Source organism: Drosophila hydei, unplaced genomic scaffold (assembly GCF_003285905.1).
Source record: "Drosophila hydei strain 15085-1641.00,03,60 unplaced genomic scaffold, DhydRS2 tig00000361-arrow-arrow-pilon, whole genome shotgun sequence".
Taxonomy (NCBI): Eukaryota; Metazoa; Arthropoda; class Insecta; order Diptera; family Drosophilidae; genus Drosophila; species Drosophila hydei.
In genome coordinates, this window is record NW_022045717.1 from 788,492 (window position 1) to 807,932 (window position 19,441).

Below are 19,441 nucleotides of genomic sequence, written 5' to 3' on the forward strand. Positions count from 1 at the left end.
GACAGATTGTTATGTTATGTATTAGGGACAAGGTACAAGGTACAAACTATACGGTATTAGATAAGCAATAAAAATACAGAAGGTACAGGAGCAGAGACAAGGTACGGTGTCCCATGATCAAGATATAGAACAAAATGTGAAAAGAACAAGATTCAAAGTGGAAGGTACAATATAAATGTAAGAAGGTACACAGTTAGGCACAGTAAACCATATGAGAGCCAAATTGTACAAGGTATAAGATATAGTGTACACAGAACAAGGTACAAAACACAATATACAAGGTACAAGACACATGGTACAAGGTACAAGTCGAATGGTACAAGGTACAAGACACATGGTACAAGGTACAAAACACATGGTACAAGGTACAAGGTACAGGGTACAAGCTACAAAACACATGGTACAAAACACATGGTACATGGTACAGGGTACAAGGTACAAGGTACTGGGTACAAGGTACAGGGTACAAGGTACAGGGTACAAGGTACAAGGTACAGGGTACAAGGTACAGGGTACAAGGTACAATGTACAGGGTACAAGGTACAGGGTACAAGGTACAGGGTACAAGGTACAATACACATGGTACAAGGTACAGGGCTCAAGGTACAAAGTACAAGTTCCTAAGCACAAGGTACAAAGGACAAGGTACAAAGTACAATATATAAATTAAAAGGTACAAGGTACTCAGGGCAAGTTACAAAGTATATATTTCATTGAACACTTCCTAACTTACAAGGTACAAGATACAAAGTAGACAGAACAAGCAGGAGCCATAAAGCATAATGTACACATTATAAGGTAAAATTTATAGGGAATTTTGTATAAAATACCAGAGTGAAGAAGAAATCATGTGAAAATTCCATGATGCAATATGCAATCTTCAAAGTACAAAGCACAAATTGTTAGTAAAAGTAGTAAAATCAGTATCTGTCATGTCGGCGTTAGTATAAGATTCAATGCTTAAGGAACAAGCGTATACCAGGACTAAATGCCGTTACTTTCCATCATTTCTTGTGCCTGATCATTGCATAAGGTATTTGGGAGTCGAGCATGCAGCGCACTGCACTGGCTGCGCCTCACTCAGGCGGCATTATGACAGGCGAATGTGTAACACAATTAAGGCGAACCAAATGGAGCATAGTCAACCGGGAACGGAAATGCATGGGAATGGGAGTGGGCCAAATGGGGTTGCATTGGCTGTGGTGTGGTATAAATTATATTTGGGCTTAATGCGATTGGAATGCACTGGGCTGCAAGCTGGTCAGACACGCCCAAACCTCAAATGCAGTGTCAAATTAATCAATTTCGCATTTACCGCTACAATCGGAAGACGGTCCGGTGCCGACCCCAATAAAATGCAGTCGAAAACTTGCTCAGCAGTTTGACTTTCATGTAGAGGTTAAAAACTAACATCAGCAGCGACAACAAGAAGCAGCAGTCGGTGCAACTGGCAAGCAGGCAAGGCAGCAAGAGGAGCAACAACAACGAGCAAAATGTGCAGTCAACAATGCTCACATACACACACACACATGCAGACGGGTGCTCACTCACTCACTCACACAGGCTAGCACACAGCGACACAATAGTTTGTGTGGAGCTTTGGCGTCGCTGTTGCTGCTGCGCTGCTGCTGCGCTGCTACTGTTGCTGCCGCTGTTGTTCAGCTGAGTGAGTGATAAGTTCAGTTGGCGTTTGGCAGGAGCCCTGAACGGTTTGAAGTGTGTTCGCATTAAGCTCACGGCAAATTCGGCAACAGACAGCTGAAAGCGAAGGCGAAAGCGAATTGCGATCTAGTTTATTATTGTTATATTTTTTGCTCTTTTTTTTCGGTGCGTGCGAGGGTGTGTAAGTGTGTTAGTACTCTTGTGTGCATGAGTGTGTGAATGCGCGTGTTATTTTACTTAGCAAACGCGCGCCAATTCAAACAAATTTTGTGGTGTTTGTCTTGCCGTTACTTCAGCTATCGTTACCGTTGTGGTTGCTGCTGCGCCGCTAAGCATGCAGCGAAGTCCTCAGCTGTTTGGGTAAGTGCCTAATGTTGTTGTTGTTATAGTTGCTGTTGCTGTAAATAGCTATCGCTTAAAGGCCCGCCTGATTTATGATGAATATCTGGCAAATATGTGCTTGTGTGTGTGTGTATTGTTGTTATTTGTTGCTGTTGTTATTTGTTGCCTTAGTTTTTAGTGAGTGCTTTTCATTATGTAAGTAGAATAGCCGCTGGCCCTGTTACCAGGCACTCATTCCGTTAGTGGCATAAATAATGTATTTTTTTCTTGTGTCGCTCATGCTCCCAATTTGAATTCATTTACAATTTCCAATTTTAAACACATGTTATGAAAGTCACAGCAAAAGAAAATTAAATCTAAGTTTGATGTGAACTAGACAAAAAAAAAAAACATTTTGAATACAGAACAATGCAGAGCGATCGTAAATAGCGATACGTAAAAGTCTTACGATATTGGCAAATATCGTAAGGAAAGCAATTAATTTGTATAGCATACTTTTCTGCGCAAATGGGTACAAATTTGCTTGAAAACGAATTAAGTAAATAAGTATATTTGTCTCTTAAGCTCAACCATGATAACAAAGCTGAAGATGAAGATAAAATATTCCATTTGCCACGGCTAAAGCGAGTAACACTTATTTATTACCATTCAGCGCAGGGAATAAAGTTTAAAACTGTAAAGCTTACGACTTCAATGACATCATGGAAGCTTAGTTTTTTCTCTCTTTGTTTTAGCCAGTTTAGAGTTGGTTTTGAACAGCTTCTGATGTTGTCATTGCCAACAGTTGCCCAGCCCGCCAGCTCTTACCCCATACACTTTGTGTAACCCACTTTTTTTACATTTCTACATTTTTCATGCTGTTTTCTATTAGCAAATGAGGCGCAAACGAGACGAGCAAATGCAGTGAATAGCCTCAATGTGTGTGTGTCTTTGTATGTGTGTGTGTGTGTGCCATTACTTAACACCTACTAGCTGCCATCCGTCTGCACGCTATTACACGATTACAGCAACAACAACCCCCAAAAGACGTTGGCCAGTTCAACGGGCCCCCAACTTGTGTTTGAGTCTATGCTTCGAGTATTAGTCATGGCTCACTGTTTGCCTTTTGTTATTGCATGCTAATTTCTTTCCATTCTATTAGCCTGATATCTCCCTTCCTCTCACACACACACCCTTTCGCTCTAGTTGCCGCAAAGTATGCAGTAAAATGTGTAATCGCATTTAACGTTTACTATCAAGACAGGCCAAAAGGAAATAAAACGAAAGTGTAACCACAGTGCAGACCAGCTAAGGTGGCCAGTCGCTCACCTCTCTCTCTTTCTGTCTCGCTGTCGGTCTGTTGCAGTTAGCATCGTTCCATTATTCGAGCATTCGAAAAAGTGCAACAATTGTCGAATTCTTTATACCCTTACAAACAGCGAGAAGAAGTTCGAACAGTTTGAATGCAGAATTAACTTCAATATAGTTATATATAGATATGCATAAATATTTATATATATATATTTATATATGTTTGCTGCTAAACATTTCACTCTGCATAACAATTTTACCATGCCAACCATCGGATAGGGCACAAATGAGAAAAAGAAGAAGTGAGCAGCGACAGCAAAGCTTGAGCACCTGCCCGCAAGCTGGCCTAAATTGGCAGACGGGTGACTCGGCTACAATGTACAATACATAATGAAAACAGCACACAGACACGCTCACACAGTCACACTCACAGACACACACATCCACAAAGAGAAACTGATTTACTTGGCTGCAAGCAAAAGCCTGACTGCTTATCAAAAGCTGACGATCGAAAGCAACGCCGACAATTTTTTGTTCCATTTTCTGCTTTACGTTCGTCTCTTTGTCTCTTCCTCTTGCTCGACTCAGCTCGGCACCCTGTCATGGCAGATATGTACAATGAACACGTTTGCCTATTCACATAAATTATAACAGTTTGAAAACTTTTTTCTCTCTCTCTTTTTTCTTCGAAAATTAAAGTTATTTCTAGCTGTTCACACATGCATATATGTATACATTTATATAAGGTCATGGCAATTGATTTAGCTTTTCGGTTTAGCTCAAGCTCGCTAAATTTGTTCACTGCTTCAATTTAGCTGCAGCAAGAAGAGCTTAACAAAAGCTCGTCCCACTCACACAAATAGCTCAAGTTCGCTGCACTCTTCTATAACTCCAATTATAAAAAGAGATTAGCAAGTGTGTATACATACTACTTGTCTACTCGCACACACATATCAACAGGGCTGAATTCTTCTATTCAATACTCTTACCTAATGTCGAAGAAGAGAAGAGAAAAAGAAAGAGGAAGAAGAGATAGAAGAAAGAGAAAGAGATACATGCGTGCATCATTTCTCCTGCTCACTCACTCATACCGTGCCATTCTTGATCGACCAACAGAGCAGACGAAGTCTGATTGGTAGATTCTGAGTTTATTTTCGTTTTATTTATTTATGTTTTTAAAAAATGAATACATACATTATACATTATGTTTAATATATTATTTATGCAGAGTAACAGCTGTTTTTTTTTTTTGAAAATTGCAATTCATGGCTGAAAATTTTGACGTACTTCATTTTTGCATATGCGTTTTCATTTCCGTTTCCGTTTCCGCTGTGCTACTTAAGTAAATTGTATTAAAGTAAGGTCAGCCTTAGTATTCGCATTCGCATTTGCCTTCGCCTTCGCCTTGGACTGCCAACCAGCAGCGCGTCCTCAGTGCGTGTGCCTCCCCTTGCTAACTGTTTGTGTAGCTAGTTTGTGGTCTGAAGCAAAAAAAAAACAACAACAACAACAACAGCAAAAAACAAGCCCGAACAGCTATTAATATTCCGCCGTTTGTTTCTTATTGTTTCTCTTGCTTTTTTCAGTTAGCGTTAGTGTGGGAGGGGGGAGGGGGGTAGTGCAAGTGCGAGACCAGGGGCGGGGTGGGGGCGTGTCGTTTGTTGCGTTAAAAGGACGCAAGTTTTGTGGGTGCCATTTTGGCGGCGATTCGGCGTTCGGCGTTCGGCGTTCGTTTTGCCTTGGCTGCCGAGTTCTCTGGGCCTTTGGGCCAGCACAATTTATGAGGTCAATGAAATTGTTGTTGCTGTTGTTGTTGCTGCTGCTGCCACCTCCTCGTCCGCTCGAGCAAAAGCAATTGGGAACAGCCACGAAGACGACGACGCCGGCGACGTCGCACAATAAACCGCGCTACAACTTATAATAGCCAAAGCAGCCAACCCCACACAACCCACACGCCGCACACCCACACCCTCGCTCACTCCTCGACAGTCTGCGCGTTTTGGCAATGTCATTGAGGCCAATAGCATTAGAAGAAGTTGGCTAGTTCGGACTACATTTTATGGTTAACAAGCGATAGGCATCTGCCTGATCTGTGGCATAAGCCAAGTCAGTTGGAGCGCTCACTTACCTGTCTATCAGTCAACAAATCTGGCCGCCTGCTGGTTACAGGGTATTTGGCAGTCGTGCTCTCGTGTCTACTACATTTTTTGGCATTCTTTGCTTCTTCTTCTTCGTTTTTTTTGGCTTAGTTTTAGCGCACTGGAAAGTTATGTGCCGTGGGGGGCCTAGCAGGAGGTCGTCGCTTGGGTAATGGCGGGCGTTTCTTTAAGCTGCTTTGTGCTTATGACGACTGAGCTGAGTCCCTCTCCTCGAACTGGCTTTTAGCTGCTTGTCAGCTTGTTATCGATTTTCAATGCGGTTGCCAAAGTTGCCGCGTTGAGGCTGTGGCTAAAAGTGACTAAACGGTTTAAACTAGCTGTCATCACTCAATGCAACTTAGCCCCAACCCGTGCCAGATGCAGAGCCAGAGTCAAAACTGTTTGCCTACTTCTACGGCTATTCATTAGGCTTTGATGGGGCTAAAAGCGGAATAAGCTGCTAGGCGATGCGCCTCAGTCAATCTTTAATGAGTGTATTCGCTATAAACTCAGTCGAGTACTCACTCAGCAGTGCCATTCACAGCAACTGCAAAATAAAAGCGCATTTCCAATAAAGCCTTTCTATGCGATTCTCGTGAATCCAATTAGACTCGGTATATATGCTAGCGGATGCGTAAGTGGGCTCTATGTGTGTGGATGTGTGTGTGTGTGTGTGTATATGAATAATGTTTATATATCTATATGAATAGGAGCATGTCCTTGCCTTGTATACCCGAACCCCTTGAATATGAAAATTCAGCTTAGACTAGTTTTGTGAGAATGTATGTAACAGGCATATCCTAAACAGGATGACGAGCTGAGTCGAAAAGGCCTAGACCTGATTTGAATTGATATATATATATATATATATATATATATATATATATATATATAATATATTCTTATATACCATACGCTTTAGAGGCTTATCATTTTCATAATCGATAAATATATCGATAATAATCGATAATAAAAATCGAATAATCGATAAATATCGATAGTTTATTTTGCTATGACTTGGCTTAAACAGATATTTCAAATAAACTGTCTCAGCCTTTGTGATGCATACAAAGTCTTTGGATATCTGCTCAGATGGCCCCAAGCTCAAACTGCAAGTAAATAGACAAATGGATGCTATTGCCTTGCCTCGAGTCCAATTGGAACAAAAGCGTTTCAGCACTTCATTCGCCAGCATAGGTATCTTCTAGTCAGGCACGCCCGACTGGAGCACTCTCACTGGTTTTTGCTGTGAATTGAAGCACGTGTGCGTGTGCAGGTGTATGCAGGTGTTTATTTGTTCCTAATTGTATGCATATTCGCTTGGCCTGTTGGCGGCAGACTAATATATATTTAAATTTAGTGATACACGCACACACACACACACACACACACACACACGCGCGCGCGCCGTAAACTAAGTGTGGCAGCAGCAAAGCGAAGTTTATCATTGAACTACATCAATATTGACGTTCGAGGGGTGTAAGCACCTGTGTGTCTGTATGTGTGCATATTGGTGGGTGTGTGTGTGTGCTTGTGTGTGTGTGTGCCCTATGCCAAGCTAAATGGCAATGCCAGATGCTGTTACGAGCTCCATTGGCGCAGCTTGCGTCCAGGTGTCAGCGACTAAATTGCCAAAGCAATGTCTCTATAAATACAACCACACACACACACACCCCCACACACACCCACACACACAGCTGTACACGTATTTGTTAGCTATGTTTAAATCAAGGTTAGCTCTGCGATTATTTTAGTTAGTTTCAGTCGATTCAATATTGTAAATGAAAGCATTTTGGCCAAATGTCAAACGGAGCACGTCAGCTTGGGGCTGGAGTGCGAAGTAGGCGTGGTTGGAGCAGGAAGATAGCAGCTGGAAATGGCCAATAAATGTTCACTTTAATATTTAAATGGGTTTTGGCTTCATAATGTGCAGCTTAGATTATGATAAAACTAGACTCAATTGAATCCTATACCCTGTACACTAAGTGCACATGGGGCTGTCTGATCGAGCAGTTCGCCCGGTCCGTGTCTACTGCCTTTTGTGGCCTTTACTTTCCAGCCACACAAATCAGAAATCGATTTTTAAAAGTAAGCAGTAAACAAATCTGAATTGCTGATAAAGGACGCAGTGCTCAGACGACCCAGCTTAGTCAACAGGTTAATAAATATGTAATACGGCAAGCAAGAGAGTTGAGACTGCTTGACTAGCAGATACCCTGCGCCCTGTGGGTAGTTGATATTCCTATCATTCTACGTTTCTTTCCCACATACACACATACATTGCAAATAACTCATGCACACACATACGCAAGCATGAATATGCACTCGCGCTGCTTACTGCGCAGTTTATGCAGCGACAGCGCTTGGGCTGCGTTTCGACTGCGCTTGGACTGCGCTTGGACTGCGTCTGGGCTGCGCTTAGACTGCGTTTGGGCTGCGCTTGAGCTGCGTTTGGGCTGCGTTTGAGCTGTGCTTGGACAGGGCTTGGGCTGCGCTTGGGCTGCGCATGGGCTGCGCTTGAGCTGCGCTTGGGCTGCGTTTGAGCTGTGCTTGGACAGGGCTTGGGCTGCGCTTGAGCTGCGCTTGGGCTGCGCTTGGGCTCTGCTTGGACTGCGTTTGGGCTGCGTTTGGGCTGCGTTTGGGCTGCGCTTGGGCTGTGCTGGGGCTGCGCTTTGACTGAGTTTGCTTATGGGAGTCGCTATCCGAACTTAATTGTTGTATAATTTTTTTTAAAAATGGAATTTCATATTCAAATGTTCAGAGCGTGATAATGATATTTATATATGTGTATTTGCCAGAGCACAAGTCTCTAGTATTTCAGAGAGAAAAAATCTAAAATGTATAAAAATCGATGTATTCATTACAATAGCTTACATAGTAAAATTGTAGGTATTTATTCAAACTACGCTTAAAAATTGCTATCGAATTATCGATTTTGGTCGATAATAAGGAAATTAAATGAGTTGTCGAAGTACTCAGATCGACGGACGTGCTAGATCGACTCAGCTCTTTGTCCTGCTCAAGAATAAATATACTTTATGGTTATTTTCCTGCCTTTTTTTACACATCATCATTACACAGCAGTACCTACTACTACTGCTACTAATACTACTAATATTACTACTACTACTGCTACTACTACTGCTACTACCACTGCTACTATTACTGCTACTACTATTATATATACTACTGGACTTCTACTATGCCAGACTATTCCACACTCTCCTCTCCTTATTCGACTGTCCTAGACTATATATAACTGCGATGCCATTCTATGTTATGCTTTGCCATAAACTATGTCATAATACACTATGCTGTACTATTTAGATTGTTTATTTGGCTTAACCCCATTGAAACTCCATTGAAACTCATAAAATTTGTATTTGCTTCGATTTTGCCGCACATTTTATTGCCCAATTTTGGTATTCTTATAGCATATTGGCAAGTAAATAAATAAATATTTATATATATATATATATATATATATATATATATATATATATATATATATATATATATATATTTGTATATAGACAGTTTCTCGCATGTTGAATGTGAATAATTACTATAGCTTCGCTCTCTCTACCTTGGATCGGGTAGCTCGCCCCAGAAAGTAGGCAATCAATTCAATGCATGCGAGCTACCGAAAATGTCCCCGAGGGCAAAAGCTTTTACTCATATTGAACTTGTGCAGCAGCAACAACAACAACAATAACAGCAACAATAAACTGGAAAATAAACATTTTTGAATACAACTTTTATTGAGCCCGCCCGCTCTCTCTCTCTCTCTCTCTCTTTCCATCTCCCTCTCTATCTGCGCCACCCACTCGCTCGCCTTCTCTTATTCCAAACTTGTTTTTATTACCCTGAACTCATTGCAGAGTTCAATTCAGGGTATAATGGCTTCGTGAAAATGTTTGTAGCGAGCAGAAGAAGGCGAGACCCCTTATATATATATCTTGATCAGATAGACGAGCTGAGTCGATCTAGCCATATGCGTTGGTCCATGTGAACCTCGTAAGCCACAAAAGCTAGAGACTTCAAATTTGAAATGTACACTCGAATATATCATACGTTTTATGTGTTTTTTCGATAACTCATTTCCTTATTATCGATAAAAATCGATAATTTGGCTTCGTTTTTAAGCATATCTTTAGTACTGAAAATATTGGAGACCACAGACTTAACGTGTAGGTTCGTGTAATGAATGCAAAGATTTTGCATATTTTGTATTTCTGATAACTCTCCCCCATTTCCACTCAAATCTGTGAAGCACGTACTACAAATACTACAGACATGTGCTTTAACATATACATACATAAAACGCTCTGAAAATTTGATTAAGAAATTCCATTTTAAAGAAAAGTTATGCAATAATTCAATTCAGATAGCGACTCCCATAAGCGCAGCCCTAGCGCAGTCCAAACTCAGCCAAAGCGCTGTCAAAACGCAGTCCAAGCACTGCTCAAACGCAGCACAAACGCAGCCCCAGCGCAGCCCAAGCGCAGCCCAAACGCAGTCCAAGCGCAGTCCAAGCACTGCTCAAACGCAGCACAAACGCAGCCCCAGCGCAGTCCAAGCGCTGCTCAAACGCAGTCCAAGCGCTGTCCAAACACAGCCCCAGCGCTGTCGCTGCGCAGTAAGCAGAGCGCGTGCATATTCATGCTTGCGTATGTGTATGTGTGTGTGCATGTGTTGTTTGCTATGTATGTATGTGTGGAAGAAACATAGACTGACTGGAATATCACTAACCTGCACGGCGCAGGGTATCTGTTAGTCGAACAGTCTAGACTAGAGCACTCTTACTTGAAGTTTCCCTTGCCACAGTTGCGGCCATTCGACTGCAAAGATTTGGTTACGCTCTGCTTTATGCAGTCGACTGTAATGTTAATATATGTCAGTTTATACCCTATGCGCCAAGCGCAAATGGGTATATCGTGCGTCTATAGAGCTTATACTTAAGTTCAGCTGTTACTCGTATATGAAGTTGCACATGAAGTTGCCACGGGCTGAGGCAGTTGCTGTGATACAGAGAGATATAGGGGGGAGAGCGAGGTGTTTGCTGCTTGCTTAGGGCATCAGTTAGTCATGCACAGTCGACTAAAGCTCAGCGGTTTTATTACCCATTTGCCTGCATGTGGCATGCAGCATGTAGAATGTAGCATGTAGCATGTAGCATGTCCTTCGCTTACCAAAATATCAACTGACAACAAATCCAATTGCCAGTTACGGTCGTCAGCTTGTGGCACAGTTTGCTTTTGATATACGAACGAGTATTCAATTTGAGTCGATGAAGTCATGACTGCCCCAAAATGTTGCATCAAATTGCTGCCACAGGCACGGACACGGACACGGACACGGCCACAGGCTGGCAACTGGCAACTGGCATCTGTTATATGTCAGCCAGGTAAGCTCTGTTTACCTAGTACTTAATCATTCAGCGCAGCATCCTTTGTGAGTATACGAAAATTCATTCGTCATCCAAATTTATAACGAACCAACTTTTGACAACATGTCAGCTGGCTTTTAGCTGTTAGCCATTGCTAAAACTTGGCGATGTAAACAAACAAATTTATATATATATATATATATATATATATATATATATATATAAGCTTTATATATATATCTATATATAAAGCTTATCAGAAAATTGATTTCTTGGCTTAGCTTAAGAGTGACGTTTTTAGCTTGATTAAATTCAGATTTAGCCAATTCGTTAATATTTTAAAGCCAAATTATACACTTTAGCTGAGCTCAGCTCTTCAACTCATGTAATATTCTACAAATTCAATTCGTAAATCAGTTTATCTGCAAAGATAATTCAATTCGTGTTTTATACATTCTGTATTAATTAATGTCCACTGAGTCGAGCAATTTTAATTAGTTTCGCTTAAATTTCAAACGTTTTGACAACGCAATGCAACGTGGCATGTAGTGTACTTGACAGAGCATAAATGACTAGAGCACAAATCTAATAAACGTTTGTGCTCTTTGTTTTGAATTTCATGATGGCCCCCTACGGTTGCAGTAGTATTAGTGTGAGAGCTTTTTAGAGCTGTCAATTTATTATCCGCGCGAGTTTGCGTCTTAGCTACATTTCTCGTTTCGTGAATAAAAAAGAGACAACAATAGCAGCTGCTGAATGTAATAACGGCTGTTGTTGGATGGGAGCGAGATGCCTATTCAGGCTATTCGGCGAGGTTCGCTATGATTGCAAGTGGACAAAGAGCAATAATTAGAATTGTCAAAGTATAAAGTATATATTTATGTATATGTATATATGTATGTCGCAATTTAAAATATAATATATAGTAGTTTTCTTAGTTTCCCAATTCGTTATGGCATTCTCAAGTTGCATTAGAATTAGTGTGAGAACTTTTTTATAGTTGTAAAAATATTATCCGCGTGAGTTTGCGTCTTAGCTACATTTCTCATTTCGTGAGTAAAAAAGAGACAACAATAGCTGCTGCTAAATGTAATATATGTAATTGTGGAAATTCTATTTATTAGAATATATACATCTATATATAGCTAACTCCATCTGAACAAAACACTATCATATCGCGTACATAAGCAATATTTATAGTTAGGGTATTCGCTATTTGCTCAAGCTAGAAAAAACGCAACTGTCGTCTTGGTAATTCTATTAAAAGCTTTCTCTAATTAGGTACTGATTAAATAGTAATTAAAATGCATTAAATATGCTTTGTTGCGCTGCATTTGCTGCTGATGCAGAAATTATTATTATTATTATTATAACTGTTACTCTTATTGTTGTGGTTGTTGCTATATACATTCCAACTAGTTCAACGAACTTCAGGCACGATTTGTTCGGCAACATTTATGAAGCCAATAATTTGCTGCCATTGCAAACCCCGTTGTATGCTCCATTTTTCTATATAGTTGTATATATATAAGTTATATATTCCCTAGTGATTGATGGCATGTACGTATAGAGCTGGCATGTACATAGCTAAGTTATTGTATATGTAGATACCCTGTAACTATAACTCCTGGGTCGGCATGCGAAACTAGCAACTAGCAGCCGTTGTTGACCTTCAGAGAAATGATTTTTGATCTAACCGATTCTGCTGTCGTCGCAGATATGTATATATTATGAATTTCTATATAGTTGATCCATTTATATATTCTTAAGTTATTTATAAACACTCACAATTTTTAAGCATTTATAGCTGATAGGTAAGCGACTGGTCGATCATTAGGTAACTACGTCGTTTCTATAGCTGCATTTATTGTTGCCTGTGGCAATTATGACTAGCCAAGAAAAAGAAGCGTGCCAATAGACTCTATCGTTCTCTCGCTCACACTCGGCCTCCATCTTTCTCTGTCATTTCAGTTGAAAGCCTGCAGGACGAAAGTTTGTGTCAATGTATATGTGTGTGTGAGCCCTAGTTGTGCAGGCTGAACCGGGATGGATGCACGCCGACAGAAGCGACTTGGCCCAGCGCCAATTGCATCGTTCGAAAAGTCATTTGAGGACAATACCACGATGGCAACAACAGCAACAACAGCAACAGTAGCAACAACTGCAGCCATTGCAACAATAGCAACAGCAACAGCTGCAACACAGCAGCAAAATCGAATAGCGGTAAGTTTCATAGATGCCGAGCTTAAGCTGCACATGCATAAGCATACACACATACATACATGCATGGTATATAAATAATATTTATGAACCGTTTCAAAAATTAATTATCACCAACATAAAATCCACTATGGGCAGGGAATGGGAAATGGGGATGATGTCCTTTATGGCCGGTTGAATGTGCTGGGCTCTGGGTGAATGCCAAAAACATGCAAATGGCCACTTAAAGGCAGGCGTACAAAACGCTTTTGGCCATTAAACAAAACAGAGCTTAAGTGTTGCCCACAAATATATATATATCAACACCAACAACAGCTACCGTTAAAGCAACAGCAAAGAGCAGCTTAAGCTAAAGTCAGCAAAAGGAACAAAAACAACAGAAACAGAAACGTAAACGAAAGCTGTCAAACAGGACGTAGGCAGTGAGCAAGGGAGTACAGTTGAACAGGCACAATTGCGAAAATATTTTGACACGCGCCAAATCAAATGTGAAGTGCTCCAAATAATGTCATTTAACAATGGACAAAGATTGAGAGCAGAAATTGGAAACAGCCTGTAAAGCAAACATGCGCACGTGCGTGTGAAAGTGTGTATGTATATGTATGTGTCTGTGTGGATATACAGTCAAAAAATTGAACATGCAAAAACATCCGCACACTGTGGACTGGGAAAGAGCAAAGAAGAGAGTGAGAAAGTGTGAGAGTGAGGCGGAGTGGAGCCACAGTGCGCAGCACACATATAAAAACACACAATAACTATATCAATTGTGTGTAAGAGAAAGGCTTATATATTTATTCGATTCAAAGAAAATCCAAGATATTTGGTTTTTTTTCACAATCATTCATTCATTCATTTTTTTTGCCATTAACTCACGTTTAATAAATGTAATTGATGCTTTGAGAAATAAATCTCTCAAAAGCTGCCCATTCTATTTGTCTGCGCAGTGCTGTATTCGAAGCTTAGCCAGCTGAGCGTGCATTGGCACTAAAGAAAGCTTTTGCAAGAACGCCTGCTGCGAAGCTTTTAGCAGCGATGGGAGCTTTTTTAAACTTTACTTTGAACGCTGCCGGGCATAAGTCGTAAACGGCATAGCAAGCTTTTTGGCTGTGGCCCAGTACGATGCTGGCGCTGCGTGCGTGCAGTCTAACGGTTAAGCGGAGCGAAGGAAATAAATACCGATAGAGTGTGAGGAAGCGGGCATGTTGAGTGTGAAGTGTGTGGAGTTCTGAGCGCGCGCGTACGAACAAACCAAAAGCGAAGCAAAAGCAAACCACACGCCAGTAACGAGCAAAAGTGAACCAAACATTTTGACTTTGCGCTTCCCTTGCGCCTTGCAGCGCCGCTGGCTACACTAATTTTTTTCGGTTGTTTTTTTTTCGGTGCAAAGCTAAGGCAAAAGAAATTAATAAAAAATTAATAAGGACAAGTAGAGGAGCTGGCAGCAACTAAAAGAAAAATATATTAATACAATACACTAACAAGCAGGGCAAGAGAGCAATAACGGCAAGTTTTGGCACACGGTGAGTAGCAAGGCGCACACATAACAGGAAAGATGCCATGTGTAAGCTCGCGTGTATGTATGCGTATGTGTGAGAACACAACATTAACAATAAACAGAAACAGCGGCAGCAGCAGCAGCGGTAGCGCCTCTCTACATACTGTGGGCTGTCCAATATATATACACAAATGTATATCTGCGTATATTTGTGTGTGTGCGTTGCTTTTATTAAAAATTATAATTATAATTAATATGATAAGGCATTTACGAGCAGCGCGCAGCTTCCAACGCTGAAAAGTATGCAATATCACAAAAAATGTGTCGCTGCCTTTTCGACTGCCCCCATTTCGTGCGCTGTTTTATGCCTCTTTCTTTATCTTTATATTTTTTTTTTTGTATTTAATTTTTTTGTGTCCTTTTCTGTATACCATCAAATATTACAAAAATAAAGGCGAACCACAACAATTCGAACAATGTTCCGTTACCAAGCCGGTTCTTGTTTATCCAAATTAATTACAATTTTTATGTATGCGCTGCGGCATGCGGCGGCATGGCGTGTATGTGTGTAGAGAGCGAACAGCGAAGACAGTGAGAGAGAGTGGGGTGAGTGTGTGAGTCAATAAGTGTGTGCGTGTGAGAGTGAGAGCGCGAGCACGTGAATAGCATTGCATAGTTTTTAGCAGCAGCAGCTTCAAATTAATTTTGGTGTGTGTGTGTGTGTGCGTGTGCAAAAAGCCCAAGGTTTATGCATTTCTCCCCTCGCTCTCTTTCCATCGTGCGCTCTCTCTCTCCCCCTTCCCTCGTTACGCACATGCAGACAATAAACGCATGCTTTCGCCTTAAAATCCGCTGACGCCTTCACTCCTGGCGCCCAGCTTCGGCCCCAAGCTCCCAAGCGCCATGTGTCAATCAGCGCATTCTAGTGACAAGCGCGAATGCTGTGCCTGTGTGTGAGTGTGTGAGTGTGTGTATGTATGTGTGTGTGTAAGGACATCTCCTTGAACGCATTTGATGTGGCTCCATGTGCGTCGCATTTATGAGAAGGGGTCATGAAGGGGCGCGTGCTGCTCCACTAAACTATTATGTGAATGTACAGCTCAGCTTGGAGAAGGCGTCAAGAAGGTTTTTCTTAAGTTTAAATTGGATAATTGCATTGACATTGCATTTAGGACTGGGTTACAGTGGTTGGTTAGCCTTAAAGTGGTTAGCAGCAGGGTTAAAAAGACTTAACTTAAGACTTGGCTAATGGTTGGCGCCGCAAGGTCGAGCTAAGCCATTTCATCTAATTTGAGTGTTTTAGCTGCAATGCACACATCCTCCATGGTCACTTTGCATGTTAAATGCATCAAAGTGTTGCAAGGAGCCACAAATTGGGGTTAAGTTTGTATAATGGGGCTTACTAAATGTATAACGAAAGAGTGCAATCAGAATTTTATGAAGCGCTCCTTATAAGAATAATATCCATTAAATGAAGAGACTCTTTCTATGCCTATCTCTCTTTCTATCTCTATCTCTATCTCTATCTCTATCTCTATCTCTATCTCTATCTCTATCTCTATCTCTATCTCTATCTCTATCTCTATCTCTATCTCTATCTCTATCTCTATCTCTATCTCTATCTCTATCTCTATCTCTATCTCTATCTCTATCTCTATCTCTATCTCTATCTCTATCTCTATCTCTATCTCTATCTCTATCTCTATCTCTATCTCTATCTCTATCTCTATCTCTATCTCTATCTCTATCTCTATCTCTATCTCTATCTCTATCTCTATCTCTATCTCTATCTCTATCTCTATCTCTATCTCTATCTCTATCTCTATCTCTATCTCTATCCTATCTCATCTCTATCTCTATCTCTATCTCTATCTCTATCTCTATCTCTATCTCTATCTCTATCTCTATCTCTATCTCTATCTCTATCTCTATCTCTATCTCTATCTCTATCTCTATCTCTATCTCTATCTCTATCTCTATCTCTAGCTCTATCTCTATCTCTATCTCTATCTCTATCTCTATCTCTATCTCTACTCTATCTCTATCTCTATCTCTATCTCTATCTATCTCTATCTCTATCTCTATCTCTATCTCTATCTCTATCGCTATCTCTATCTCTATCTCTATCTCTATCTCTAGCTCTATCTCTATCTCTATCTCTATCTCTATCTATCTCTATCTCTATCTCTATCTCTATCTCTATCTCTATCTCTATCTCTATCTCTATCTCTATCTCTATCTCTATCTCTATCTCTATCTCTATCTCTATCTCTATCTCTATCTCTATCTCTATCTCTATCTCTATCTCTATCTCTATCTCTATCTCTATCTCTATCTCTATCTCTATCTCTATCTCTATTGTTTAAAATAATAACTTCCAAATATTGGTTAGCCTTGCAATACAAACTAATGCTAGAGGGTCACAATTTCTACCCGAATTGTCATATTGAGCGAACCTGAGACGCAGAAGGGAATCTTTAGAAATTGAGTCAAGCAAATACATTTGCTGCCCTCTTCAACAGAGTATGAAAAAGTAAATGATATGAAAGGGAAAAGTATCAAGGATATAGTATTTCATTAAAAAGTGCAGCATTCAATTACTGTTAGCAAAACTTTGCTGCTGTAGCTGAAGATAACTTTTCTCGTTTTTTTAGGAGCTCATGTTACAGTTCACAGAGTTTTGTTTATGTTCTATATATACCCTACACAAGAAGCGGAAAAGTAGGCAACAACTTACAGTTAGACGGATATGAATGGAAGTATCTTAAGCTCCGATTAAAGATAGATAAATTGAAAAGTTAATAAAAGAAAAACTCTGTAATTTGTAATGCGAATAAAGAAAGAGTTTCTCTAACGGCCTGCATATCTATAGGGTATTGGGAGATTGCTTCGAAACTATTCTAAATTAAGTTGGAGCCGGGAATGGGGTCGTAAAAAGCGAAATAACATTTTGAAATTCATTTTGAGCGCCCCGAAGCATTCAAAGAAAATTCAATTACAAAGCTGTGCTGACACTTTTGGGACGGCAGGTGAATGCGGCAAGTCCGTGTGGCATGTTGAGCCATTGAAAAATGGTCAACGCGAGCGCAATGGATGATATTAATTAAAATCGCATGTAATGAAAACCATAGAGGAAATAAAATGAATTGTGATTCGAGTTTTGGGGCTTCGAGCCTTGGGGAAGATGCCAGCTCCCAGTGCAACAGTGGCACAGAGCACGAGACAGCCACTGTTGCAAAGCATATGATTGACATAGTGTGTGTGTGTGTGTGTGTGTGTCTCTCTTGTGTGTGTCATTTATCTGCAGTGCCTTTATCCAAAGCTCTGAATTTTTTTGCAGATGATGGAGCAAACGCTGCGCAAACAACAAACAACGACAACCACTCGCAAATCGAATCCAAATCCAAATCCAAATCCAAATCCGAATCCCAGCGAAGCGCCAAGCATATCCACTGCAGCCGCACTGTCCAACACTGGCAGCAGCAGCAGCTCCTCCACATCCACCTCATCATCAACATCGACCGCCACCTGCTCCGCCAATGTCAGCTCCATCGTTGCCAAGCAACGACCGCCACCGCTGAAAACGGCCACGGCCACCGTCACAACGACTCTCGTGAGCAGCAATGAGGGCGGCCAGCCGCTGCCGCTGGCAATGGGCATGGCTGCGGGCACGGGCGGCACCTTTCGTGGAGCTGCCACACTAACCACGCCATCAACGCCACGCATCGAGCTGAGCCGCGCCTCCAGCTCGTCCCATCACGAGGAGGACAGCCGCGAGAGCAGCCCGGAGAATGTGTTCGAGCAGGTAAGCCTGGGATTGCGATGATTATCTCTGCTCCCGGGGGCGAGACCGGCTTAGTGGTTAGATAGCTTGGCTTCTAGAGCAGCGACACTGTCGTTTACACACACCAACAGCCACAGCCACAGCCACAGCCACAGCTACAGCTACACAACAACAACAACAACAACAACGACCAAATCCAAATCACTTTGGCTAGCCGAAGCTTTAATACCCTTGCAGCTAATTAAAATCGTAGCAAGCCTATTATTATTTTTGCTATCATTTAAATTAACCCTGGCTAAAACTGATGGCTTACAAGTAGCTTATACTGATTGGTATGTGGCCCATTTACGAATGTGGTCAAATCTTGATTCTATTCAAAATATGAATTTCAGACTAGAATTGTTATTATTGTAATTAATTCTTATGATTACCATTGTTATTATCATTACGAACATTTAATTTTAGCTTATATTATGGTTATCATAGGCTATAAATTTCATTACATCATCATCATGAGTAATTCCATTATTATTTGTATTATTATAAGCAAAGCATTACCGTTTGGATCAGCATTTTCATTATCATTGTCATTATCTTAATAATGTTCATTATCATTTTCATAATCATTGACAGTGTCATTATCGTTACAGTTTTAATTATCTTTATGATATTCATTATTATTAGGAATTTCCTTATCAGTTTCTTTATCATCATGATTGTCATTATCATTATGATTTTCAATATGAGCTTGATTATCATCATGATTGTCATTATCCTTTTGATTTTCATTATTATTATCATTGGGATTTTCGTTATCAGCGTCATTATCATCATGATTGTTATTATGATTTTCATTATCATTAAGATTTTCATTATCATTATGATTTATTTATCATTCTGATTGTCATTATCATTATGATTTTCATTATCATTATGATATTCACCATTATTTTTATTATCATTGTCATTGTCATTATCATTAAAATTTTCATTTTCATTTTGATTTTCATTAGCATTAGGTTTTTCATGAAAATTAAAATGTTGATCATGTTTTTCATTGTCATTAATCTAAGTATTATTGCTTAGGTGCTGGATTCCTACGGACATAGATTATATAGTCA

At 40.5% G+C, this 19,441-nt stretch overlaps 1 protein-coding gene across 2 annotated transcripts; it reads left to right on the forward strand.

The window, feature by feature from the left end:
* Nucleotides 1–1,819: 1,819 nt before the first annotated feature.
* LOC115483085 (NADPH oxidase activator-like) lies at nucleotides 1,820–18,445 on the forward strand. Of its 2 annotated transcripts, XM_030224133.1 has the most exons (3): nucleotides 1,820–2,022; nucleotides 12,793–13,044; nucleotides 17,877–18,445. In XM_030224133.1, the coding sequence occupies exons 2-3, from the start codon at nucleotides 12,868–12,870 to the stop codon at nucleotides 18,360–18,362; spliced, it is 663 nt and encodes a 220-aa protein (XP_030079993.1). In that variant the 5' UTR covers nucleotides 1,820–2,022; nucleotides 12,793–12,867; the 3' UTR covers nucleotides 18,363–18,445. The 2 variants fall into 2 exon arrangements, with proteins under 2 accessions (XP_030079993.1, XP_030079994.1); XM_030224134.1 differs by lacking the exons at nucleotides 1,820–2,022; nucleotides 12,793–13,044 and adding an exon at nucleotides 14,204–14,561.
* Nucleotides 18,446–19,441: the final 996 nt, after the last annotated feature.

Coding starts and splice junctions, on each gene's coding strand:
- LOC115483085 (XM_030224133.1), top strand. CDS start 12,868: ATGGATGCACGCCGACAGAAGCGACTTGGCCCAGCGCCAATTGCATCG. Junction 13,045..17,876: donor AGCAGCAAAATCGAATAGCG/GTAAGTTTCATA, acceptor ATTTTTTTGCAG/ATGATGGAGCAAACGCTGCG.